This window comes from Urocitellus parryii, chromosome Y (assembly GCF_045843805.1).
Source record: "Urocitellus parryii isolate mUroPar1 chromosome Y, mUroPar1.hap1, whole genome shotgun sequence".
In the NCBI taxonomy this organism is placed as follows: domain Eukaryota; kingdom Metazoa; phylum Chordata; class Mammalia; order Rodentia; family Sciuridae; genus Urocitellus; species Urocitellus parryii.
The window spans coordinates 2,398,262-2,420,973 of record NC_135548.1 but is presented as its reverse complement, the minus strand read 5'-3'; the positions used below and the strand labels follow the sequence as shown (position 1 = coordinate 2,420,973).

The 22,712-nt window shown below is 49.7% G+C and overlaps 1 protein-coding gene across 1 annotated transcript in view; it reads left to right on the top strand.

Moving 5' to 3' along the window:
• LOC113198420 (anosmin-1) overlaps positions 1 to 22,712 on the top strand; it is a 118,625-nt gene that overhangs the window by 79,876 nt on the left and 16,037 nt on the right. Inside the window, exons 7-8 of the mRNA XM_077794204.1 lie at positions 798 to 1,003; positions 4,349 to 4,493. Coding sequence (XP_077650330.1) covers positions 798 to 1,003; positions 4,349 to 4,493 — 351 coding nt within the window. The remainder of the gene's footprint in view (positions 1 to 797; positions 1,004 to 4,348; positions 4,494 to 22,712) is intronic.

The following is a 22,712-nucleotide window of genomic DNA, read 5'->3' as shown; positions in this document are numbered from 1 at the left end:
TGGCTTATTTCACTTGGCATGATATTCTCCAGATCCATCCATTTACCAGCAAATGCCATCATTTCATTCCTCTTTATGGCTAAGTAATATTCCATTGTGTATATAAACCACAGTTTCTTTATCCATTCATCTATTGAAGGGCACCTTGGTTGGCTCCACATTTTAGCTCCTGTGAATTGAGCTGCTATAAACATGGATGTGGCTGTGTCCCTGTAGGGTGCTGATTTTCAGTCCTTTGGGTATAGACTGAGGACTGGGTAGCTGGGTCAAATAGTGGTTCCAGTCCAAGGTTTCTAAGGAATCTCCATACTGCAGAAAGCTAGGGATTTTTTTAATATAAGTCCCTTGGCCGTTGTTGCAAAGCTTGGAATGACTGACAGTCACAACATGGGTACATTTTCTCCCGGCTTCTTGGTTCCTACGTTGTTAGATATGGTCTCTCTGGGCCTCCTGTGCAGATGGCGTTGTAGCTGGAACCCTGGGCCGTGTTCTGCTGTGGGGGGATCTGTAGGTGGCCTGTGGTGTGGGGCATCTGCCTGTGCTCAATTTGCAACTGGAAATAATGAGCAGACCCTCCGGCTGCAATCACACGATGCCTTCTCCATACAGAGTTCTGTAAGCTGGTGGTTTCAGCACCCCATTGAGATTTTGGTTTTCAGAAAACCAGAAAGGGTAAAATTGCAAACTGGACGTTACACATAAGTCGTCGGATTACACGACAATGCACATAAAATTGGTGTCACGATGCTGACCCTGGCCGGTGACTCAGATGGCTTCTCTTTTCCCTGGGGTTACAGATCCGTCGGCACCGCCAGCCCCCGCTAACCTCCAACTGGCCAACTCCACCGTCAACGGTGACGGGACCGTAACGGTGACCATTGCCTGGGACCTCCCCGAGGAGCCAGATATCCCCGTGCACCACTACAAGGTGTTTTGGAGCTGGACGGTCAGCAACAAGTCCCTTGTCCCCACCAAGAAGAAGCGGAGAAAAACCACAGACGGGGTGAGTGGGAACGAGCAGGGAGGGCCGCGGCGTGCAGGGTGTATGTGGACCCCAGCCCCTTCCTCTACCTCTTGGCTTCCAAGCAATCAGAAGAGCAATTTTACTGTGCACCTACTCTGGCCATGATACATGGCCCACAGCAAAGGGGTCTCCAGCTGGGTACCATGGCACATACCTGTCATCCCAGCAGCTCGGGAGGCCGAGACAGGAGGATCGCAAGTTCAAAGCCAGCCTCAGCAACTTAGTGAGGTGCTAAGCAACTCAGTGAGACCCTGTCTCTAAATAAAATATAAAATAGGGCTGGGGATGGGGCTCAGGGGTCAAGTGCCTCTGAGTTCAACCCCCATACCCACCCTACCAAAAAAAGAGGACCACCAGTCAGGGACTGAGACCTCTAAAACTTGTCAGACAGGAGAGACCTTTTCTAAGTCGATCTTCTGAGGCATTTGTTAGAGTGACTGAGCACCAAGGAGCATGTGTGCCAAGGGTTTGTGTCCCATCCAAGGCAAACACAACTGAATTGAGTCCACTCACCTACTCTTATTCTAATGGCAGTTACGGCGTCACCTCCAGAAATCAAAGCCACAATTAACACAGGTCCTTCTTACCTATGTAGCCACAAAAGTGAAATGATGTAAGATGTCCTTTATACGCAGGTCTCTCTCTCTCTCTCAAAAGAACCTTGTAAATTGAAAGGCAAATACTCATAATTCTCCTATTTCAAATTTTTCCACCTGCACACCACTTAGAAAGTACAGTTGGACCACGTGTTTTTCACGTTGATTTAAGAAGAATCTGAAGGGCTTTGTCATCCAGATGCCAAGAGTTAAATCTTCATTGAGCCCTTCTCTGCAGTGAGATTTCTATCATAGTGAACAGGACATTTTGGTGCAGAAAGGAGTTAGCTACTCGATTTACTTTTGGTGTACCTTCCTTCATTTTGATGTTCTAACATTTATATAAACACTCTTCCCCCCTCATTTATGAAGTTGATTTCCCAAATGAGTTCTGTTTAAAAATACTTTTTAAAAGATAGGATTTTTTTTTGCACTAAAGATTTTGATATCTTGGAATTATAAATCATGTCTCCAAAAACCCATATCATGTTAAACTGTTTTCATTTTGAAGATATTGTCATTCAGGTTGATTTCTTATGTTGAAGAATCCTGCCATGTTTTGTCTGATAGAAATAGCTCAAGAGTAAAAGTTGTAAAATCACCGGAATCCAAAGGGGGGAAAAAAATGACATGATGAAATTTAAAGTTCCCTACTTCAGGTGGCATTGTATGACATTCGTCACCAGACAGCATTGCTCAAAGAGACACCAGGGATATTAGCAACTGATGTGTATCATATGCCCATTATATAAACAAAGCATGAATCATAAATTCATCACCATGATCCAGTGCAGTTAGTAATTTTAAGTATCCATGAGCCCAGAGTTTGAGTCCCCTTTTCACTGCAGTGACCAAAAGAACTGACAAAGAACAATTTTAGGGGAGAAGTTTATTTCTTTGTGAATCATTGCACTTTGAGATATTAAAGTTTGGCCAACGGATCAATAAGATCAGAAAACAGAAAAGCACCCAAGAAATAAGACGCCAAGGAATTTTCTTCCTGGGGATCGACTATTCCCTTTTCTTAAGACACCGTTCTAATATCCACGGTAACTAAATAAAGTGGGGACTTGCAAGTGAAGGCTCTTTGCAAAGTGGATTTTAATTGACCTGGCAGAAAACAGAGTTTAGGAAGAATAAGATGCAATTAAACAGATAAATCCTACTTATAGGAAATGGGGAACCCGGACTTACGCGCAGACCTGCTAGTGGTTAAAATAGGAAATCATCCTCGGGGAAGCAGAGTCTCACAGCGGGATACCGGCTGGTGAGCTGTTGAGCCCAGATGTCACCAGGGGCCGCGTCGGCAGTGCAGAATCTGACGGAGACTTCCACGGAGGGGCTGGTCCCAGAGCTGATACCACAGACAGCATTAAACTCCTGATTTGGAAATGCCCGTCAACATCCTGTTCCCTCTCTGCAAAGACACCTCCAAACACACCAAGTTAGAATCAGGATGCTAACAGAGGAATTTAAGCAAAAGATTTACTCAGAGGATTCCATGTTTCACCATTTCAGACAACAGTGTAACTAGATACATAAAACTGGAATGATCTTAAAGTAGCACATTGAATATAGAAGACTGGAATGTTCTCTGCTGGAGAGAATACTACTAATCCTCTGTTGATTGATGTTGCGTTAATAACTGACGCATTCTTCTTCATGGATGCTAATTACCACCAGGACGACCCCTTTATAGAAAAGCATTCTTTTCAATATCACCTTTTTTTTTTTTTTTTTTTTGGTACCACGGATTTAACCCAAAGGCCCTCTACTACTGAGCCATATCCCAGGCTTTGTTATTTTTGAGATGTCTCGCTAACTTGCTTAGGGCCTCACTAAGTTGCTGAGGCTGGTCTAACTCACGATCCTCCGACCTCAGCCTCGTGAGTCACTGAGATTATAGGCGTGTGCCACTACACCTGTCCCCTACCTGTCTTTTTTAAATGAACAAGTACATTACATTTCAATGATTTGTTTTAAATTCTAAGGCAATGATCTTCTTTGTCTTGAGTTCAAGTTCCTGGAAGGGGCTTTACTAAACTTCTCCTAAGTGTCATCTTCAGTTCTAATTCCACCTTGCCCTGTGCACTTGGAGATATCTCCTTCTCTTTTAGCCTTTGCAGAATTCCTGTCTTGTCCCCAAGATATTAAGCCAATTATACAGTTTTTGCTTTACTTCCTTTCAATAACAGCAGCATCTATTGAAAATTGGGTCAGTGTTTGACATTGACGATAATGATGGCAGAAAAATCTTCAAGTATTTTTTTTTTTTTGAAGCTGATGTGTTTTATAACTTTTGGTGGAACTGCACTCAGGAGATGTAGAACGGATAGCAAAGAAGGGCAATTAATGCCATCCCATAACTGTCCCCGGTCTCTGGCAACACAAGCCTTTGTAACTTCATTAGGAAGAGCTCTCTTTTCTGTTCAGACTGCTGTCTAGAAGGAAGTGTGTTTGAAATCATTTGCTCCTGTACGTACAGTTGTTTTATTAGGACAATTATTATTTAAAAGGGTTTTGGCCTTTTTGTGAAATCTATTTTGATCCGTGGTAAAAGTGGATTTTCTACGGTGCAAATCCACACGGTGTCTGACCTTGGGAAATTGAAGGTCCATGCAAGCTACACGTTGGTGTGCTTCACAGTGTCTGGTAAGATTTGCTATGGAAACGAGAGGAGGTGAAGACTGTTTCTAACGGGGCTCGGGGATACTCTCTCTGTTTGCAGCTCCAGAATTTCGTGGTCCTGGAGAGACTTCAGCCAGATTACGACTACACGGTGGAACTGCAGGCCATCACATACTGGGGGCAGACCCGCCTCAAGAGCGCCAAGGTGTCCCTTCGCTTCACGTCCCCACACCCCACCAGTTACAGTAAGTGACCTCGACGTGCATCTTGAGCTCGATGGTGACACACGCCTGTGTATCCATGGAAGAACGAGGTGCAAAACAATCTCACCTCTGGGGACATCTTGGTGGTGTTTATTGTTGGTGCAATTGTCTTGGTGCCGTGAAGGAAACTGAACCAGAAAACAGGGCAGGAGGCACCTTGGTGGTAGAGCACTTGTGTAGCACGGGTGAGTCCCTGGGTTCCGTCCCAAGGACCGCCACCAAAAGAAGGAAAGCCGTACCTGGTGAGCCATCTATTTTTGCACTTCTGTTATTTGCACAAGCAGACTTCTCTCTAAAGAGAGCACAAGCTGTCAGATGGTTCTAGATTTTGTTTCTCTCCTGAAAGCGTGGCATGCCTGTTTTGCTTGGTGTCACACCGTGGTCATGTTACTTTTTGGACAGCTACCTAATGCTCCGTTGAGTGAAGTTACTTAAGAATTCCCACATTGGTTTTCCTTGTTTCCATTCTTTTTTTCCCCCTTACGTCGTCTGTTTGTCACCAACCGAGCAAAACCAGAGGGTCTCACAGGACGTGCACATCTTAGCTGTAAAATAATTTCCTTGATGTTTGTGGCTTGTTCCGTGTGCGGGGCTGGTAGGGACTGCCGTGTTGGGGCACTTGGAAAGGGCTCAGGGAACCAGGGCAGGGATGAGAGAGACGGCCAGGGACAAGGGAACCTGGGGCCATTGGTTCATGAGACTAGCAGAACTCTGCCTCCCTCGTGGAGTGGGTCTTGATCAGAAGACAAAGAAAGCACTCAACTTGGCAGAGGCAACACGAGCTCTGCAGAGTGAGAGGCAGCAATCGCTCAGGATTATCTTCCATCACCTGGGAAAAAGGCAGGCTCCAAATGAGCAGCTTGGTTGGATATGACACTTTCTACAAGTACCAGAATCACAGCTTCCTGGCTTTTGGAGAAATCCTCTCTCTGGAGATTAAATAGATTCAAAGGGGTCAACTTTTATGTATAAGTCCGGGTACCATATAACTGTTCCCTAAAACTTCTCATGGAACTATTCCTATGTGTTAAGAAGCTTCATTCTTTTTTCTTTCTTTCTTTCTTTCTTTCTTTCTTTTTTTTTTTTTTTTTGGTACTAGGGATGAAACCCAGGGGCACTTAATCACTGAGCCACACCTCCAGCCCTTTTCTAATGTTTCATCTAGAGACAGGGTCTCCTGAGTTGCTTATGACCTCACGGTGTTGCTGAGGCTGGCTTTGAACTTGTGATCCTCCCACCTCAGCCTCCAGAGCCCCTGGGATGACAGGCATGTGCCACCAAACCCAACAGCTTCATTCACTTTTAAATCTAGTCATTCATTCATTCTTTGCATTGAAATGTAGGCCTGTGAATTGGGACGTGATTGTCTATGATGCTAGAAATACCATGCTATACTGCACAGACATACATAGTGCGTAATATCCTTTAATTGCATGATTGTGCATGGTCCGTCTAGTGTTTCGTTTAGGAACTATTAACGAGAAAAAGGAGACTGGGTCTGGGGCTCAGTGGTAGAGCGCTTGCCTCACACGGGTGAGGCACTGGGTTCGATCCTCGGCACCACATAAAAATAAAGAAATAAAGATTAAAAACATATAACAAGGAAAAGTCACTATGTGTTCCATACAACAGCAATGTTTTTCCCACGTATTTCTGATCTATATTCTGTTGAATCCACAGATGTGGAGCCTACAGATATGGAGGGCTGAGTGTATACACACACACACACACACATGGACATTTTTCCCAACCCTGGATGTATTCTGGTCTCCGCCTTCAAAGTGCCTGGTGTTGAATTGGGGCCATAAATGTAAGATAAAGACGCAGGGCCCTATGCATTGCCTGCAGAGGCCCTGGGGAGCCCTGGGAGAAGACAGAGCTCACATGGAGGAGGGGAATGAGCGCCACATTCTTCCCCGTGAGCCTCCCGTCCTCTGTGCGCTCCTGACACACAGACTCCTTTCCATACAGAAGCAGGGCTCAGAGAAGGAAGGGCTGGGCACAGCACACAGGGCAGAGGACCCAGCCTGGGGGGGAGAAGGAGGCGGGAGGCCATTCTGTCCCGTGCCTGGACCACCTGCTTCTCCCCTGACCAGTGCTGCTTTGAGCTGCCTCGCAGCACCTCCAGCTGCAGGGCAGCAGGCCCCCAGACCCAGTGCCTCCAACCATGAACTCGCGAGCCCCTTCCCCCCCCCCACCAGGGCCAGAGAGTCCTTTGTCTCTGATTTTAAATCCCATGTGACATCTGTCCAGCTGTTCCTGTGGCTCAGACCCTGTCCTCTCTTTCTCATGAAATTCAAATCTTCATCCTGGAGAGCTCCACTTTCTTTTCTTGTTGCTTCCCCCCAAACTCTATCCTGAGCGGCTAGCCGCCTTGTTTCTCTCCAACACCAGAATCTTTCCAGAGTCCGCCCCACGTCTGCACCCTTCTCTTCCCGTGGACGGTGGGGTGCCACCCGTGCTGTGAACCGAGCGTGGCCCTCTGCTCCCCGGCTCCTTCCCGTCAACCGCATCCTTTCCCCGTTAGCAGCTGGAGCGGGCCTGCCAGCTCCCGTCATTTAATCTGCGCGCCTTCCCAGAACAGGAGCGGGCAGGGGAAAGCCGCCACCCCACTGCTCAGTGTTGAGGTGACGGCATCCGGAGTCTGTCTGGCCGTGGTCCCGCTCACGTGTGGAGTGCTCCCTGGCCACGGCACGTGCCTGGCCTTCTTAGTCTTCCTGGGCCTCCTCACCCAGCTCTGCAAACTCTGTGACTTCTTTTACTGATACCAGGGATTGACCTCGGGGGCCCTCGACCCCTGAGCCCCGTCCCCAGCCCTAGGTTGTATTTTATTTAGAGACAGGGTCTCCCTGAGTGGCTGAGCACTTGAGTTGCAGAGGCTGGCTTGGAAACCATGATCCTCCTGCCTCAGCCTCCTCAGGAAGACCTTTGGTGATCTCCTTCTTCACACACCTGTGTCGGCTGTTGTGAGCATCTGTCTTGGTGAGACACCACTGGTTGTCTGTCTGTGTGGAATCCCACATGGGTCATGGTCTGTATGGGACATCCATCCTGACTCCTGTGTATCATCCATCGCTGCACCCTGCCTACGAGTGAGAAGGGATGAACAAGGTATTCCTTTCCTCCCCTAGAACCTCGGGGTACCTTGGATGGATCTTCTAAGCCTTCATTTTGAAAACACGCCTTTCCTTACTCTGTTTCTTTCCATCCAATCTCCTTCCTAGAACATTCCAGAGCTTTCTATAGGTGTCATTCAGTTGATCCAGCTGATACAGGAGTAAAAACAAGGAGACAGAAATGGTATTTTTTTTGTTATCTTCCAACAACCGACATCCTCTGTCTTTTCCAGGATGTTTGCACGTTTTAATCATGTGGCTCACCATTCCAGAGGAATTCTCTTTATGGGTGACAGTTTCTACCCTGTGGATAGACACTAGAATTAGGTCTGCTAAGTGAGTAAGCGGCCATACGTAATATTAAGATCCTGACCACCAAGGTATTTCATTGATTCCTAAGGGTTAGGATCTCGTATAATCATCTTTTAAAATCAGACAGTGTCTTCCCTGAACCAAGAGAGTATGACGGCTAACCTCACAAGAGCTGCTTTATTCTAAAGACAGATTCCCTAGAAATAGCTGCATTCAGCTGACGGATAATCTTGCACCTCTTGTCGATTCAGAAAAGTAATGAAAGCCAAAACACAGAGCAAACTCCCTACATTGCTTGGGTCTCTGGTTATGCTACAGAAGAGACTGTCTTTGTAACAGATGATGTGGGGTAGAGCTGAATGTTTGTCAGGCTTTCACATCTGAAGCTTGATATATGATCTCGTAAACACTACTGTATGACTTCTACAAGAACACTCCATCTTTCACCATGATCCACCTGGAAGTAAAGAGTAATTAGAACTTTACACTCTAAGCAAGAGAAATTATATTTTATAGGAAGTGGGGGAGCAGTAACTGTCCGCATATAAATTACTTTTTGAGTTATATTCTTCGAGGTCTGCAGGCTACCAGGGGTTTTAATGATAAATATTTTCATGCAGGCAGAGGCTGAATGTGCATGCAGTTTTATAAAAGTTTCCCTTGAAGGCTGTAGGAGGTAACTCTATCTTTAATGGAAATGTAGTGTGCTTCCTTGGAGGCAGGGGGAATAACTCCAAGGTTGACAGACTGTCAATATTTTATTGTTCCCTCCTGCAACTGGAAAATTCTCCTGACTTTGCAAAATATGAAAAAAAAAAATGGAAAGAATACTCTGAATACCTTAATTTGTAAAGTTAGTTTCAATTTGGGTGTTGTTTGAAAAAAATAGCACGAATCTTTGATTTTCTGAGTACTTAGGACTACTATCGAGTAGAAAGCAGACTTCATGCCAGAGTGGAAGAGACGGTCCTATAAACTCAGACACACACTCTAGCATTTCAGCGTGCACGGTGTGTGTGTGTGTGTGTGTCTGTCCCGCAGCCCTGGCACACTTGAGCCACCCTGCTTGTGAATGGATTTCTGCCCTCCATCTCTTCCAGTCAAACCACAGTGGTTCCATCCCAAGGTCTGCAAAAGTAAGTCCTTACCTCCCTAGTGAAAGATTAAAGTTGGCACAGGATTTAAAAGCAAACAGCAAGACAAAATTCACATCGACAAAAGACGTAGCATCTTGACAGCCAGCTTTATCATCTGCTGGGGAAGATCAAAGACGTTCAAAGACTTTAGCGATGGAAAAGGCCCCGTGAGCACCTTGACTGCTGAATGTGAGCTTAGTAAAGACATAGGGTAGAACTGGGATCAGGTCACTCCATGCTGGTGGCCACCACCATTAGACCTGGGGCACTGTGCATCACCATTAGCAGTCCTTGAGACAGGTCAGCTATTGGGCACAGCAAGAAAATTTAAAAAAAAAAAAATGGAGAAGAGGTATTACCTACAGAGATTAAGGACAGAAATGGAGCTAGCTGCCAAGCAAAGCTGTCCCCAATCAAAGGAGCGTGGAATTTTATTCTGGGAGTCTGTCCATATTCACTTTGGGGCTGGGCCTGTCCCTGAGCAGGTCTGGGTGAGGATGTACATTTCTGATACCGTCAGTTCAGGATCACGGTTGGAGAAAAGAAGTTGGTGGACACATGTCTGTGCATGTTGAGCTTAAAGTCATTGTGAAAGGTTCAGACAGGGAACACAGACATTTCAAGGGGGCAGACTTGAGCCCTCTGGGCATGCTCAGTTCAGGTCACAGAGACGGCAGGTGTGAACCTTTCTAGAAAACCTCAGTTCAATAGGAAAGGATCCAAGCATTATCTTGGAACCTAAAAGAAAACAATAAATAGTGGTCCTGGGATCTTAGATGTCACGGCTGGTTCTTTGTTTCTCCAAACAGTTTGAGCTAGAATAAAACCAACACCATATTGAAGATGTGTTAGGAATTGGCCTGTAAACGTGCCTGTCCCACTTAGTAGCTAACAGACTCAGTCCCTGGCTGGGAGGACATATTTTAGCCCCAGACAGCTCTGGGATTCAATCTCCATTACTGTTTGCTTGGAAGTTTGTCCAACTGGATGTGATTTTTAATATTTGTTCAAGTGCTCCTTTTCCTCATCTGTAGTGTATGCTAACAGCTCTTTCTCAGAGATGTGCAAACCAGGGCCCAGGGGCCACACCCACCCTAAACCTGTTTGGAACCTAAGGTTTTCCTGGAATGCAGTCACACTTGCTTTCCTATCCCATCTGGCTCTTCTAGAAACCTCTCTTCACATCACAGAGCTGGGGATCCTTTCTTAAATAAGGAATTGGCCAAAAAATGACCTCCCATGGGGTGAAGACAGGTCTCTCCTTCCCTTCCACCCACCGGCTGTCCCCACCCTAAGTGCCAGACACTTGGCCCTGTGTGACCTCAAAGCTTTGGACACTTCCTCAGTGAGTCTAGTACTGTCTTCTCCACTCAGTCCTCATTGTAAACCTGGGTGAACGGGTGCCGCACTCTAATTTGTTGCCTCCTTAGTTTCTGTATTTTGTCCCCAGAGATTTCCATTTGGGCATTTGGGACTTCCCCGTTGCTTTCTCATAGGTGTGCTTTGAAAAGGAAATTTTCTTCAAAAAAGAGGGATACACACACAGCCTTTAATAGACTTACAAGCAGTGCAATCCATTCCCCAACAACCCATCGACCATTTGTTTTTTAAATTGAAAGTTTCCAACCATCAGTGGGAAAAGCGCCTCACTCTACTCCAAGATGACCAATAGAAATGAAGGAAAGGACATGGCACTGGTGTGGGGAGAGGAAGCCCATCATAATGAACATGTAGAGCTGAACACTATGGGAAAGTCCATATAAAATCAACACCGCCAGGGGAAATAGATCCTCCTGGATCATCTTAGCCATTTCCTTCAACACTAAATTGAAAAAGTGACATTAACATCCGTCCATCTCAGGAGATGAAACATCACCATCTTTCCTGATAAAATGAACTGTTTTTCCCTAAAAGAGCATCCCAGTGTGCTAGGATCAGTTTGGGGGACAGGTTTCTAAGGGTTGAGCCCAGGGGCAGGCGCTTAACTACTAAGCCACATACCCAACCCTTTTCCCCCGAAATCTACAGACATGGTCTTGCTAAACTGCTTAGCGCCTCACTAGTTGCTGAGGCTGGCCTCAAACTTGCTATCCTCCTGCCTCAGACTCCTGAGCTGGTGCCCCTGCAGGCGGGCTCCACCACGCCCAGCTATGTCCATGTTGACCGTGTGGCCAGCGCCCCTCTCCAATAGCTGAAATGGTTAAGTGGAATTGCCAGCTGGATTGGTTTAAGAGGTGAGGATTAACAAGATTCTGGGTGTGCCCAGGAGGGTGTGTCTAGGAGTGATTGGCTTCTGGCCGAGCCAATGGGAGAGGAGACCGTCCCTAAGGGGAGGGGGGCGCTCAGATCAACAGGATGACTGTTTGCATGGCACAGGGAGGGGCTCTTGATGGGTCCTGCGACCCACTCAGGTTGTGGACTCTGGCTTCTCCCCTCTTCCCAAGTGGACTTTGCCAGTGATTCTGCAGGGAGTTTCCAGAAGCCTTGGGTCTTGGACCAGGGAAGAGGGTGGATCCCTCTGGTCCTGGGCCCAGCCTCCTGGATGGTGCGGCTCCTGGTCCTCCCAGCTGTCCAGCCTGCAGCCGGCGGCTGCGGTGGACTCTCCAGCGTCTGGTGGCAGGAGCCCACCTCCTAAGTCCCCTTTTTACATTTCCTGTGAATTCTAAAGAAGTAGAAGCAGGAGCGAGGCCCTGCTGGGACCCGCAGTGGAAGGACAGGGGATGAGGCCTCCCTGGCCCTCCCGAGAGCCCCAGGTCCCCGCGGGTTCCGCTCACTGTGACATCCAGGCGTTCTGGGGCCTCTGGGGTCCTAGCAACCGGGCTCCGCTGGACACCAGCGCCACTTGGACAGTGTCCCTTTGGTCTCTGATCTCGACGCCTCCCATCCCGCAGCAGCCCCCCCCCGCAGCGCCCTCATGGGCGGCTCCCTGACCAGGTACCTAAAAGGTCACCCGCGCAGCCCCTGGACCGCGCCGCTGCCCCCCGGCTGCGCGCAGGAGCCCGGTTCTGCCAGCCCCAGGCCGCGGCGCCGGGACCCGGGCCTCTTCCATCCCGAGCTCGTCTTCCCGGGCTTCTTCGTCCTCTCCCGCACCCTGCCCCCGCTCGTGCCCGCCGACCTCCCCGCGGCGGCGCAGCCCACTGAGCCCCAGCCGTCCCTCTGGGAGCTCCTGAAGCAGGGACGCAGCTCTCCTCGCCCCGATCACACCAAGCCTCCAGCACCCAGGAGGCGCCCCGGGGCCCACAGCCCCGTCACAGTCCTCATCAGAGCCCCCCAGCGCCCAGGGAGCCGCTACAAGTGCCCACCCGTGGCGCCCAGCCCAGACCCGTGCGCCAAGGCCACGGTGCTCCAGGCCCTGAGCCAGTGCCCCAAGGGCAAGAGGAAGTTTGATGGGCCCCTCTGGTTTGAGCTGCCGGAGCCCGAGGCCCCCGAGCCCAAGGTCCCTAAGCTTGAGGTTTCAGAGCCCCCTCGGAGCCCGGAGCCCCCGAAGAGCCCGGAGCCCCCGAAGACCCGGGAGCCCAGGAAGACCCGGAAACGCAGGCCCTCGGCTTTCCTCCCGGTGATCAGCAAGGGAAGGACGCGGCCCTTCGCGCCCCAGCCGGGTCCTCTGTCGCGAGCCCTGCGCCCAGGGCGCAGGAGACCCAGGCAGGGCCGGCCCCAGAGACGTCCCTCGCCTGCTGCTGCCCGCTGTGTCCCCCGGTGCAGGCACCACCCTGGCCAAGGACACCGTCTTGCAGCTGGAGACCCGGGAGCAAGTGCCCCCCAGTCCAGGGGCCTCGGGCCTGGCCGCCCTGCTCAGCAGCCTCAGCAGAGGGGCCCCCCTGAACCCCCAAGGCCGCCCAGCCCCATGGTGCCCCTGACGGCCCCCAGAGGGCCCGACGGCCGCCTTCTGTTCAGATACAGACCTACAGTCACCATCGTCTCCTACTGACTCCCTCTACCCCACGGGGAGGCTTTGGCCACCCGCAGACTGGCCACTGCTTGGACTCACAGGTCTGCCACCCTCGGCCTTCCTCTGTGTCACCTGAGGAGCCCCCACTCTAAGAGACTGTTGTCCCCTCACCCCTGGCCGCCCACTCCCGCTTCTCCCTGGGAAGAGACTGACCAGGAAGGCGGCCTCCGCCCCACGTGCCCATTTCATAGAGTAGTAATAAGAATAATGAAGGTTTGTTCTCCTAGAGATTGTCCTGTTCTTTCTTCCCAAGACTCTCCCCTGGAGGTTCTCCAACTGGACACTGTAGAGGGTGGGGCCTGACCTTCTGGTGGTTGGTGCTGTCCTGTGCATCGGAGGGGGGAGCAGCAGCCCTGGTCTCCGAGGGGCAGCTGAGCCAATCCACAGTGTCTCCAGCCAATTTCCAAACAACCAAATCGCCCCCAGTTCAAGACACCAATCTACAGCTAAGTTCCCCCCCCCAAAAAAAGGAAAGAAAAGTTGAAATATCTATAACATGCTTTCAGATAAAAAAGACTCAAAGTATCAAGTGCTATACAAACTGCTCAGTTTGTATAGCACAATGTCTGTTGCAGGATGTAGGTTACATAACTATTAGTCAATGTTCTCAGGATCTCCTTGTTTCTGACTCATGTGTGCATCTCTACGTTTACATAGCTTACAGGCTGTTCATTCAATATGTAACAGATCAGTCACTTATTAGTAAAGTTAGTTGAAACATTTTGAAATATTAATGGGCACGTTAATAATTATAATGGAATAATTTTGTATTACTTAAGACAGTTAATATTATTCCGTTATATAAATTACACAAAAAGTATGAAAGTGTGTTTCTGACTTGGTAAAGAAGGACAGACACCAGGCTCAGGTCCTTTGGACACTCTGCCTGGGCTGTGCTTTCTATTCAGAGTCTCTCTACCGGGGACTGAAACTTGAGCTTCCTGGTCTTCCTGTTGAGAGGCAGGGGATACAGCTGCAACCCAAGTGGTGCCTGTTCCATGGAGCTTGCTGGAGACAGAAGAGAAACAAAGTAGATACAGCAACACACTTTGGGTGGGGCTGGAGGGATGGCCAGTTCTCTTAGACAAAAAATATGGGGTTTCTAGAGTTTCTAGGGGGAAACTGAAAAAACCCAACTTGTAGCTTGGAAGTTTGCATCATTCAAGTCTGGGATGGAAAGGGCATAGCACGTGAATGACGTAAGAGAAGGGCTTTGGAGTCTGATTGTATCAACTGAGATACTTTGGGCATTTGGGGTGGGACTGTTCAGAACCTTGGCTTCGTTTTCTCTCTCTGGTCTCTCCTGTAAATGCTACAGCTCTCTTCAGTCGTGGATGTAGGTCCAAGCCCCAGCACCCACTCTACCCCATGCCCGCGCACGTACACACACACACACATACACACACACACACACACACACACAAATGCTGCATAGAGTCTACACCATGCCCAGGTAAAGACGCTACTTTATTTTCTTCTTCTTTTACCTTAGAAGTTCTGCTCTTTGAGTAGCTCTAGAGTTTACAAAATAGTGAGTTCTTTGAAAACCTGCCCTGATGTTGTGATGCTTGCTCCTGTGGCCGTGAATCCCAAAGCTCTTTCCCCTGGACTTCTGTTTCAGCTGTCAGGTAAGGGTTAATGTTGTGGGGTCCTGCCCAGTGCTGTGAGGGGGTCCAGCAGCCTCCCTGGCCTCTACCCCCTAGGTGCTAGCAGCACCTGTCTTTCAGAGTAGCCCCCACCCAACCAAGCAAAGAAGTCAACAGTACTTCTATGTCCTTCCAACATCTGCAGCCCAGTGAGGACCCAGAATGGCCTTAGGCTGAGAACCCTTGTTACATAGCAGCTTTCTGTCTCTGCAATCTCTCTCTCTCTCTCTCTCTCTCTCTCTCTCTCTCTCTCTCTCTCTTAAATCTGAAATTCCTTGGGGATGGGGATGGGGCTAGGTGGTAAGAACATTGGCGAGCACATTGTGAGGCCCAGGGTTTGCTCTCCGGCCCTGCTAACAAAAGAGAATAAATCAAAATTTATTTCGAGGGCTGAGGTGGGAGCTCAGTAGCAGAGCTCAGGCTTAGCAAGCATGAAGCCCTGGGTTCCATCCCCAGCTCCACACACACGAAATCTTATAATTATTTCGAATTAAATATGTACATATCATAAGAAGAAATGTGGGCATATTTGAGCAAGAACTAAGCAGTTATTGAAGAAGTTGCCTGGGCAAAGTGAACTACAGGTATAACTCGACAAAGCCGTGGGTAAATGGCAAGTTCTGACTGGAGTCATTGAAAATGACGTCACCAATGCAAAGGTACCTTGAAATCTGAAGACATATATGACTTCTGACATACAAAATATGCCATGAATATCAGTTTAGAATGTGTGACTGGTAAAGCAATAAACAATTCGGCTCAAATAATTACAGCAGGAGGTCCAGAGATAAACCAGGTTCCTGGAGTGGGCTCTGAATGGTGTCCATCAATCAGAGGGACAGATTCCAATCCTAGCAAACACGCACATGGGAAGAAGCATCCTTTGTGCAGTGAGGTGTCCAGTGGGTGCTTCCTGCTGTGCACTGGGTTGTCCCTGCTCACCAGCCAGTGTCTCAGGTCACAGGACCCAGCTGTGAAGGTGGACAGCTTCCCCTTTAGGAGACTCATGGTCCACGAGAAAACCCTTAGCTCTGGGTGCCAGGCCATGGACTTGGTAGCCGGGTCCTCACTAAACTGCCGGTTCTTGATGGAGTTGCTTCCCAAGATCCACTCGTCCAGTGCATGGGACCTGGTGAAAGCCCACAGATCCTGTATCTGGAGAGAAGGGAGGGGGTAAGTCCTGGACGGTGCTGCCCACTCCCTGGGCACCAGGCAATCTGAAGACAGCTCTATCACCACACACGGCTGCTCCCTCATCAGAGGAGGAACCAAAGGCAAGACTGGAAGAGTCTTTTCTCTGGGCTTCGAGTCATTCAGAGGCACATGGCCTTGGGCTCCTCAAAGAACCTATGCAGCTCAGAAAGCGCCTCATAGTGTGCTGGGTAGTGTGCTGGGTACTGTGCTGGGTAGTGTGCTGGGTACTGTGCTGAGTAGTGTGCTGGGTAGTGTGCTGGGTAGTGTGCTGGATGCTGTGCTGGGTAGTATGCTGGGTAGTGTGCTGGGAAGTGTGCTGGATACTGTGCTGGGTAGTGTGCTGGGTAGTGTGCTAGGTAGTATCCTGGCTAGTGTGCTAGGTAGTGTCCTGGGTAGTGTGCTGGGTAGTGTGCTGGGTACTGTGCTAGGTAGTGTGCTGGGTACTATACTGGGTATTGTGCTAGGTAGTGTGCTGGGTACTGTGCTAGGTAGTGTGCTGGGTAGTGTGCTGGGTAGTGTGCTGGGTAGTGTGCTAGGTAGTGTGCTGGGTAGTGTGCTGGGTAGTGTGCTGGGTAGTGTGCTAGGTAGTGTGCTGGGTAATGTACTGGGTACTGTGCTGGATACTGTGCTGGGTAGTGTGCTGGGTAGTGTCCTGGGTAGTGTGCTGGTAGTGTGCTAGGTAGTGTGCTGGGTAGTGTACTGGGTACTGTGCTGGGTACTGTGCTGGATGCTGTGCTGGGTAGTGTGCGGGGTAGTGTGCTGGGTACTGTGCTGGGTAGTGTGCTAGGTAGTGTGCTGGGTAGTGTGCTGGGAAGTGTGCTGGATACTATGCTGGGTAGTGTGCTGGGTAGTGTGCTGGATGCTGTGCTGGGTAGTGTGCTGGGTAGTGTACTGGGTAGTGTGCTGGGTAGTGTGCTGGGTACTATACTGGGTACTGTGCTGGGTAGTGTGCTGGGTAGTGTGCTGGATGCTGTGCTGGGTAGTGTGCTGGGTAGTGTACTGGGTAGTGTGCTGGGTAGTGTGCTGGGTACTATACTGGGTACTGTGCTGGGTAGTGTGCTGGGTAGTGTGCTGGATGCTGTGCTGGGTAGTGTGCTGGTTAGTGTTCTGGGTAGTGTGCTGGATGCTGTGCTGGGTAGTGTGCTGGATGCTGTGCTGGGTAGTGTGCTGGTTAGTGTTCTGGGTAGTGTGCTGGGTAGTGTGCTAGGTAGTGTGCTGGGTACTGTGCTGGGTAGTGTGCTAGATAGTGTCCTGGGTAGTGTGCTGGGTAGTGTGCTGGATACTGTGCTGGATACTGTGCTGGGTAGTGTGCTGGGAAGTGTGCTGGATGCTGTGCTGGGTAGTGTGCTGGGTAGTGTGCTGGGTACTGTGCTGGGTAGTGCAGTAAGAACAGTTTGCCAAATATATCAGCACATTGGCATGGAGGTACTTGCAGACTGAGAACTTGGTCTTCTCGGCGGGCGGAGGTGGGGAAGAGGTCATCAGTGTTTTGAAATCGTTCAGTGACTTTCTCCACGGAGAACCAAGCAATGACACCTGAATTGGTGGGAGGGTTGGTGGTTGGTCCCCACGTCCCCTCCCCTGGCTGAAGGCCAACCGTCCGGAACCCTGAGGCCAGCACCAGCTGTTGCTGCTGCAGCTGACGAGAGGATCCTGGTGAATGTGAACCTGGAGAATTGGGCTGAAAAGTCCCGCAGGCACGCGGAGGCCGGGCCATTCCCAGGCTCCAGCTGGCAGCTGCAGGAAGGACCTGGCCTGTGTGTGGGCCTCCTTGTGGCGGGAGGAGGTGACAGGGAGGGTTCTAGGTCAGCGGCAGGAGAAGTAGCCCAGTGCAAAGTGGAGCAGTGCCAAGGGGGACCCGAGGTGCGAGTCCTGAGGGCCGCGGGGCAGAGTTCCTGAGGACAGGCCCCACTGGGCTTGTTCACAGCGGAAGCCGCAGGACCTGGGTCTCTGCCAGCCACCTCACCTGTCTCCTCTCAGTCATTCACGAGGCAAGGGTCACTATCCCCCCTCACAGAGGAGAATGCTGGGACCTGACCCACAGTCGGGGCTGTCAGGTGGGGGAGGTGGGCTTCAGTCCTCTCTGAACCTCTGTGTCTTCCTCTGTACAGAGCGGGCACCAGGGAAATGTTGGTTGGACAGAAGGATGGAGGAGGGACACTGGGGTGGGGGACACTGGCAACAGAGAGCGGGGGCTGACGGCAGAGGAGGGAGAGGCCTTGGCGTCCGGTGGCACCCTCTACACATTGCACTGAGTGAGTGTTATTTTTTCAAAATAAATATAGAGCATATTAAAGAGGGCCAATATCTCCCAAGCTGAATAAAGGGTCACTTTTGAGAGATCTACAAAATAAATAAATGGATTAATTAATTACAAGAAAGGTGCTTGGACAATAACTAGATGTACTCAGATCCAAGATGTGGACGCACAGATGTTTAAGGATGATCTAAGTAATGAGACTGAAATGTTAAACCTGGGCAAGGGGGAGCCACGCCTATGTCCCCTGCAGGTGCGTCCACCCTGGGAGCCTCCCTCCACAGCACGAGGCTGCGTGCGAGAGGAGGAAGACAGGGTGGAGCAGGGGCCTGTTTTCCTGTGTTCGCTGCACCCCATCCACAGGTCTGTGGTTTAGGAGATGAAGCAACATTCCTTCACTCACCAGGACTCCCTAAGACCTAAATCAGCCACTGGGGTTAAGAAGAGCGACTACTAAAAAGAGCATTTGAACTTTTGTATCAGGTGTAGAGTTTGGTGATGCTTCAAAAACATCATCGAATTCCTTTCAGGCTTAGTCCATCTCCTGCCCAGGCTGACGTCCTGGGCACACACCCTGTGCACTCACAGAAGCCTCTGACCTCCAAGGGACTCAGCCTTGGTTGAAAAACCTGCTGTTGCACTCTTGAAATGTTGATCCGTTTTTGAAGAAGGGGCCTTCCATCGTAATTTTGCCCTGGGCCCTGCAGATACATAGCTTATGCTGGTTTCTACAGCTAGAGATCCGCACCCTGGGAATTCCATGCAACCTGAGAATACACCACACTCCTGGACCTCTCCTTTATGCATCAGAGTGTTGGACAAATGTTACCTGTCATTCAATGGTTACGTTGAGAGGTTCCCAGCAGCTCAGGAGGCTGAAGCAGGAGGATCTCAAGTCCAAAGCCAGCCCCAGAATATTAGAAAGGCCCTCAGCAACACAGCAAGACCCGGGTCCAAATAAAATAAAATGTGCTGGGGATGTGGCTCAGTGGTAGGTGCTCCTGGGTTCAATCCCTGATACCCCCCCCCCCCAATTAAAATAAACAAAATTCATCGGTGCTTATTTTTAAATAAAACATGAAGTCAGATATACCTGAAGAGCTAAAAGAGACTTAAAGTGTGTCAGCGTCAGGGTCACCGTGTGAGTGGTCCAGGCTGGACGTGGCCCTCAGGCCGTGGGGTGCGGAGCCTGGGGTGCCCGTCCTGTGTCCCACACACAGCACACAGCAGGCCTTCAGGGCAGGGACCTTCATTCCTGAGCTCTGACCTCCAGGTCACAGGGAAGGAAGGAGGACATGGTCCTCCCCACTGCCCTTGGCTGCTCTGCGGGGCCTCCTGCCTCCAGCCTCTGGAGCTGAGGGCTGCCTTCCTGCACCTTCCAGCTCCTGAGGCCAGCTGCCCTCTGCCTCTCCCCCACAGCTGCTCTCCTCCCAGCAGGTCTGGCCCAACCAGGGCCCTGAGTGTGGGGGCAGCCCCTCCCCCTCCAGGCTGCCCTCCCCCTGCACACACTCCCCTCCCCCAGCTTCATCTGGTCATTGACAAGTGGGGGCAGGAGAGGTGGGACAGACAGACAAGCAAGGCCAAGTGTCTTCCCCTGGCCAGGGCCCTCTGGGGCGCTCTCTAGCTGTTGGTGGCCCTTGGTGCAGTGAAATCCACAGTGCTCAATTCAGAGGGCCCCTGATGGCTACTGCAGACCACTAGGGGTTTAGTGGTCAACGTTTTATGCAGACCCAGGATGAATGTTCACGCCACAAAGGTTCCCCCTAAGGCTATAGGGCGTTGCATCTTCTTTAACAGAAATGTAGCTTGCTTTCTTAGCCGTAGGGGGAATAGTTTTAAGGTTGACAGACTCTAAATATTTTATGGTTACCTTGAGCAACTGGAATATTCTTCTAACTCTCCAAAATATAAATGAATCTATAATTCAATCTATGATCTCTAATTCTCTTAATCTATAAAATCAGATTAGCCTCATGGTGAGGGCACGCCCGTAATCCCTTCAGCTCAGGAGGCTGAGGCCGGAGGATCATGAGTTCAAAGCCAGCCTCAGCCAAACTGAGGCCCAAAAGCAACTCAGGGAGACCCTGGCTCTAAACAGAATACAAAATAGCGCTGGGGATGTGGCTCAGTGGTGGAGCGCCCCTGAATTCAGTACCAAATAAAAACAAAAACAAATTAGTTCCAAATTGGACATTTGAAAAAAATAGCATGAAACTTTGATTTTTTTTAGTATTTATGACTACTCTGGAGTAGAAAGCAAGACTTCACACCAAAGTGGAAGAGGCGTTCTTATACACTCAGAGACACGCCCCAACACCTCAGCAGGCACAGTGTCGGCCTGTGCTTTGGCCTTAGCACACTTGAGTGACCCTTCTTGTGGATACATTTCTGCTCTCCATTTCGTCCAGAAAATCAACAGTGATTCAATCTTGACGTAGTCTCCTTACTATCCTGTTGGCCATCTGCTGGAGAATCGCACGCACACATTTTAGAAATGTGAGTGGCTGTGAGCGTCTTGACTCCTGAAGTTGTTATTTAGTAAAGAATTGGGGTGTCCCTGGGAGAATTCTGTCACTCCTGGGGGTGGTGACAATGACATGGGTTAGGCCTGGGGACCTGTGAATTTTCTCTCTCCTGCTTGTTCCTCTGCCCTGCACTGAAGCTCATTGGCCACACGGGCTCATTCCAACTCCGTCAACTAACATTATAAATACGGGTCTGACTCATTCATGTCCAGTGTCACATCTCCTTGAAGCAGATCCCGGATATAGGTCACTTAGTGGGCAGGTCACTCCTAGGAAACAACAGACAGGCCAAGCCAAGTGTCTTCGACAGCCCCAAGTCTCCCTAATGCACCCTACCGTCCCCTGCTGAGGGGCAAAAAGAAGTTGGTGGTCTCATGTCTGTGCATGCTCAGCTCAAAGTCACTGTGAAAGGTTCAGACGGGGAACACAGACATTTCAAGGGGGCAGACTTGAGCCCTCTGGGCATGCTCAGTTCAGGTCACAGAGACGGCAGGTGTGAACCTTTCTAGAAAACCTCAGTTCAATAGGAAAGGATCCAAGCATTATCTTGGAACCTAAAAGAAAACAATAAATAAATAAAGAGTGGTCCCGGGATCTTAGATGGCACGGCTGGTTCTTTGTTTCTCCAAACAGTTTGAGCTAGAATAAAACCAACACCATATTGAAGATGTGTTAGGAATTGGCCTGTAAACGTGCCTGTCCCACTTAGTAGCTAACAGACTCAGTCCCTGGCTGGGAGGACATATTTTAGCCCCAGACAGCTCTGGGATTCAATCTCCATTACTGTTTGCTTGGAAGTTTGTCCAACTGGATGTGATTTTTAATATTTGTTCAAGTGCTCCTTTTCCTCATCTGTAGTGTATGCTAACAGCTCTTTCTCAGAGATGTGCAAACCAGGGCCCAGGGGCCACACCCACCCTAAACCTGTTTGGAACCTAAGGTTTTCCTGGAATGCAGTCACACTTGCTTTCCTATCCCATCTGGCTCTTCTAGAAACCTCTCTTCACATCACAGAGCTGGGGATCCTTTCTTAAATAAGGAATTGGCCAAAAAATGACCTCCCATGGGGTGAAGACAGGTATCTCCTTCCCTTCCACCCACCGGCTGACCCCACCCTAAGTGCCAGACACTTGGCCCTGTGTGACCTCAAAGCTTTGCACACTTCCTCAGTGAGTCTAGTACTGTCTTCTCCACTCAGTCCTCATTTTAAACCTGGGTGAACGGGTGCCGCACTCTTGTTGCCTCCTTAGTTTCTGTATTTTGTCCCCATCCCCTTCCATTTTAGCATTTGGGACTTCCCAATTGCTTTCTCATAGGTGTGCTTTGAAAAGGAAATTTTCTCCAAAAATGATTGCTACACACCACCTTCAACAGACTTCCAAACACTACAATGGATTCCCCGACAACCCGTTGACAATTGTTTTTGAAGTTAAATATTTCCAACCATCAGTGGGAAATGCGCCTCACTCTACTCCAAGGTTAACAATGGAAATGAAGGAAACCGTCATATAAGAACACGTGGAGCTGACCAGTACGGGAAAGTCCATGTAAAATCAACACTGCCCGCATAAATAGATCATCCTGGGTGATCTTAGCCATTTCCATAAAAGCTAAATTGCAAAAAGTGATATTAACAACCATCTCAGGAGAATGCAACATAACCATCTTCCCTGATAAGATTAGTTGTTTATTTTTCCCTAAGAGCGTATCCCAGTGTATTATGGTCAGTTTGGGGGAGAGGTTTCTAGGGGTTGAACACAGGGGCAGGCACTTAACTACTAAGCCACATACCCAACCCTTTTCCCCCTAAATCTACAGACATGGTCTTGCTAAACTGCTTAGCGCCTCACTAGTTGCTGAGGCTGGCCTCAAACTTGCTATCCTCCTGCCTCAGACTCCTGAGCTGGTGCCCCTGCAGGCGGGCTCCACCACGCCCAGCTATGTCCATGTTGACAGTGCGGCCAGCGCCCCTCTCCAATAGCTGAAATGGTTAAGTGGAATTGCCAGCTGGATTGGTTTAAGAGGTGAGGATTAACAAGATTCTGGGTGTGTCCAGGAGGGTGTGT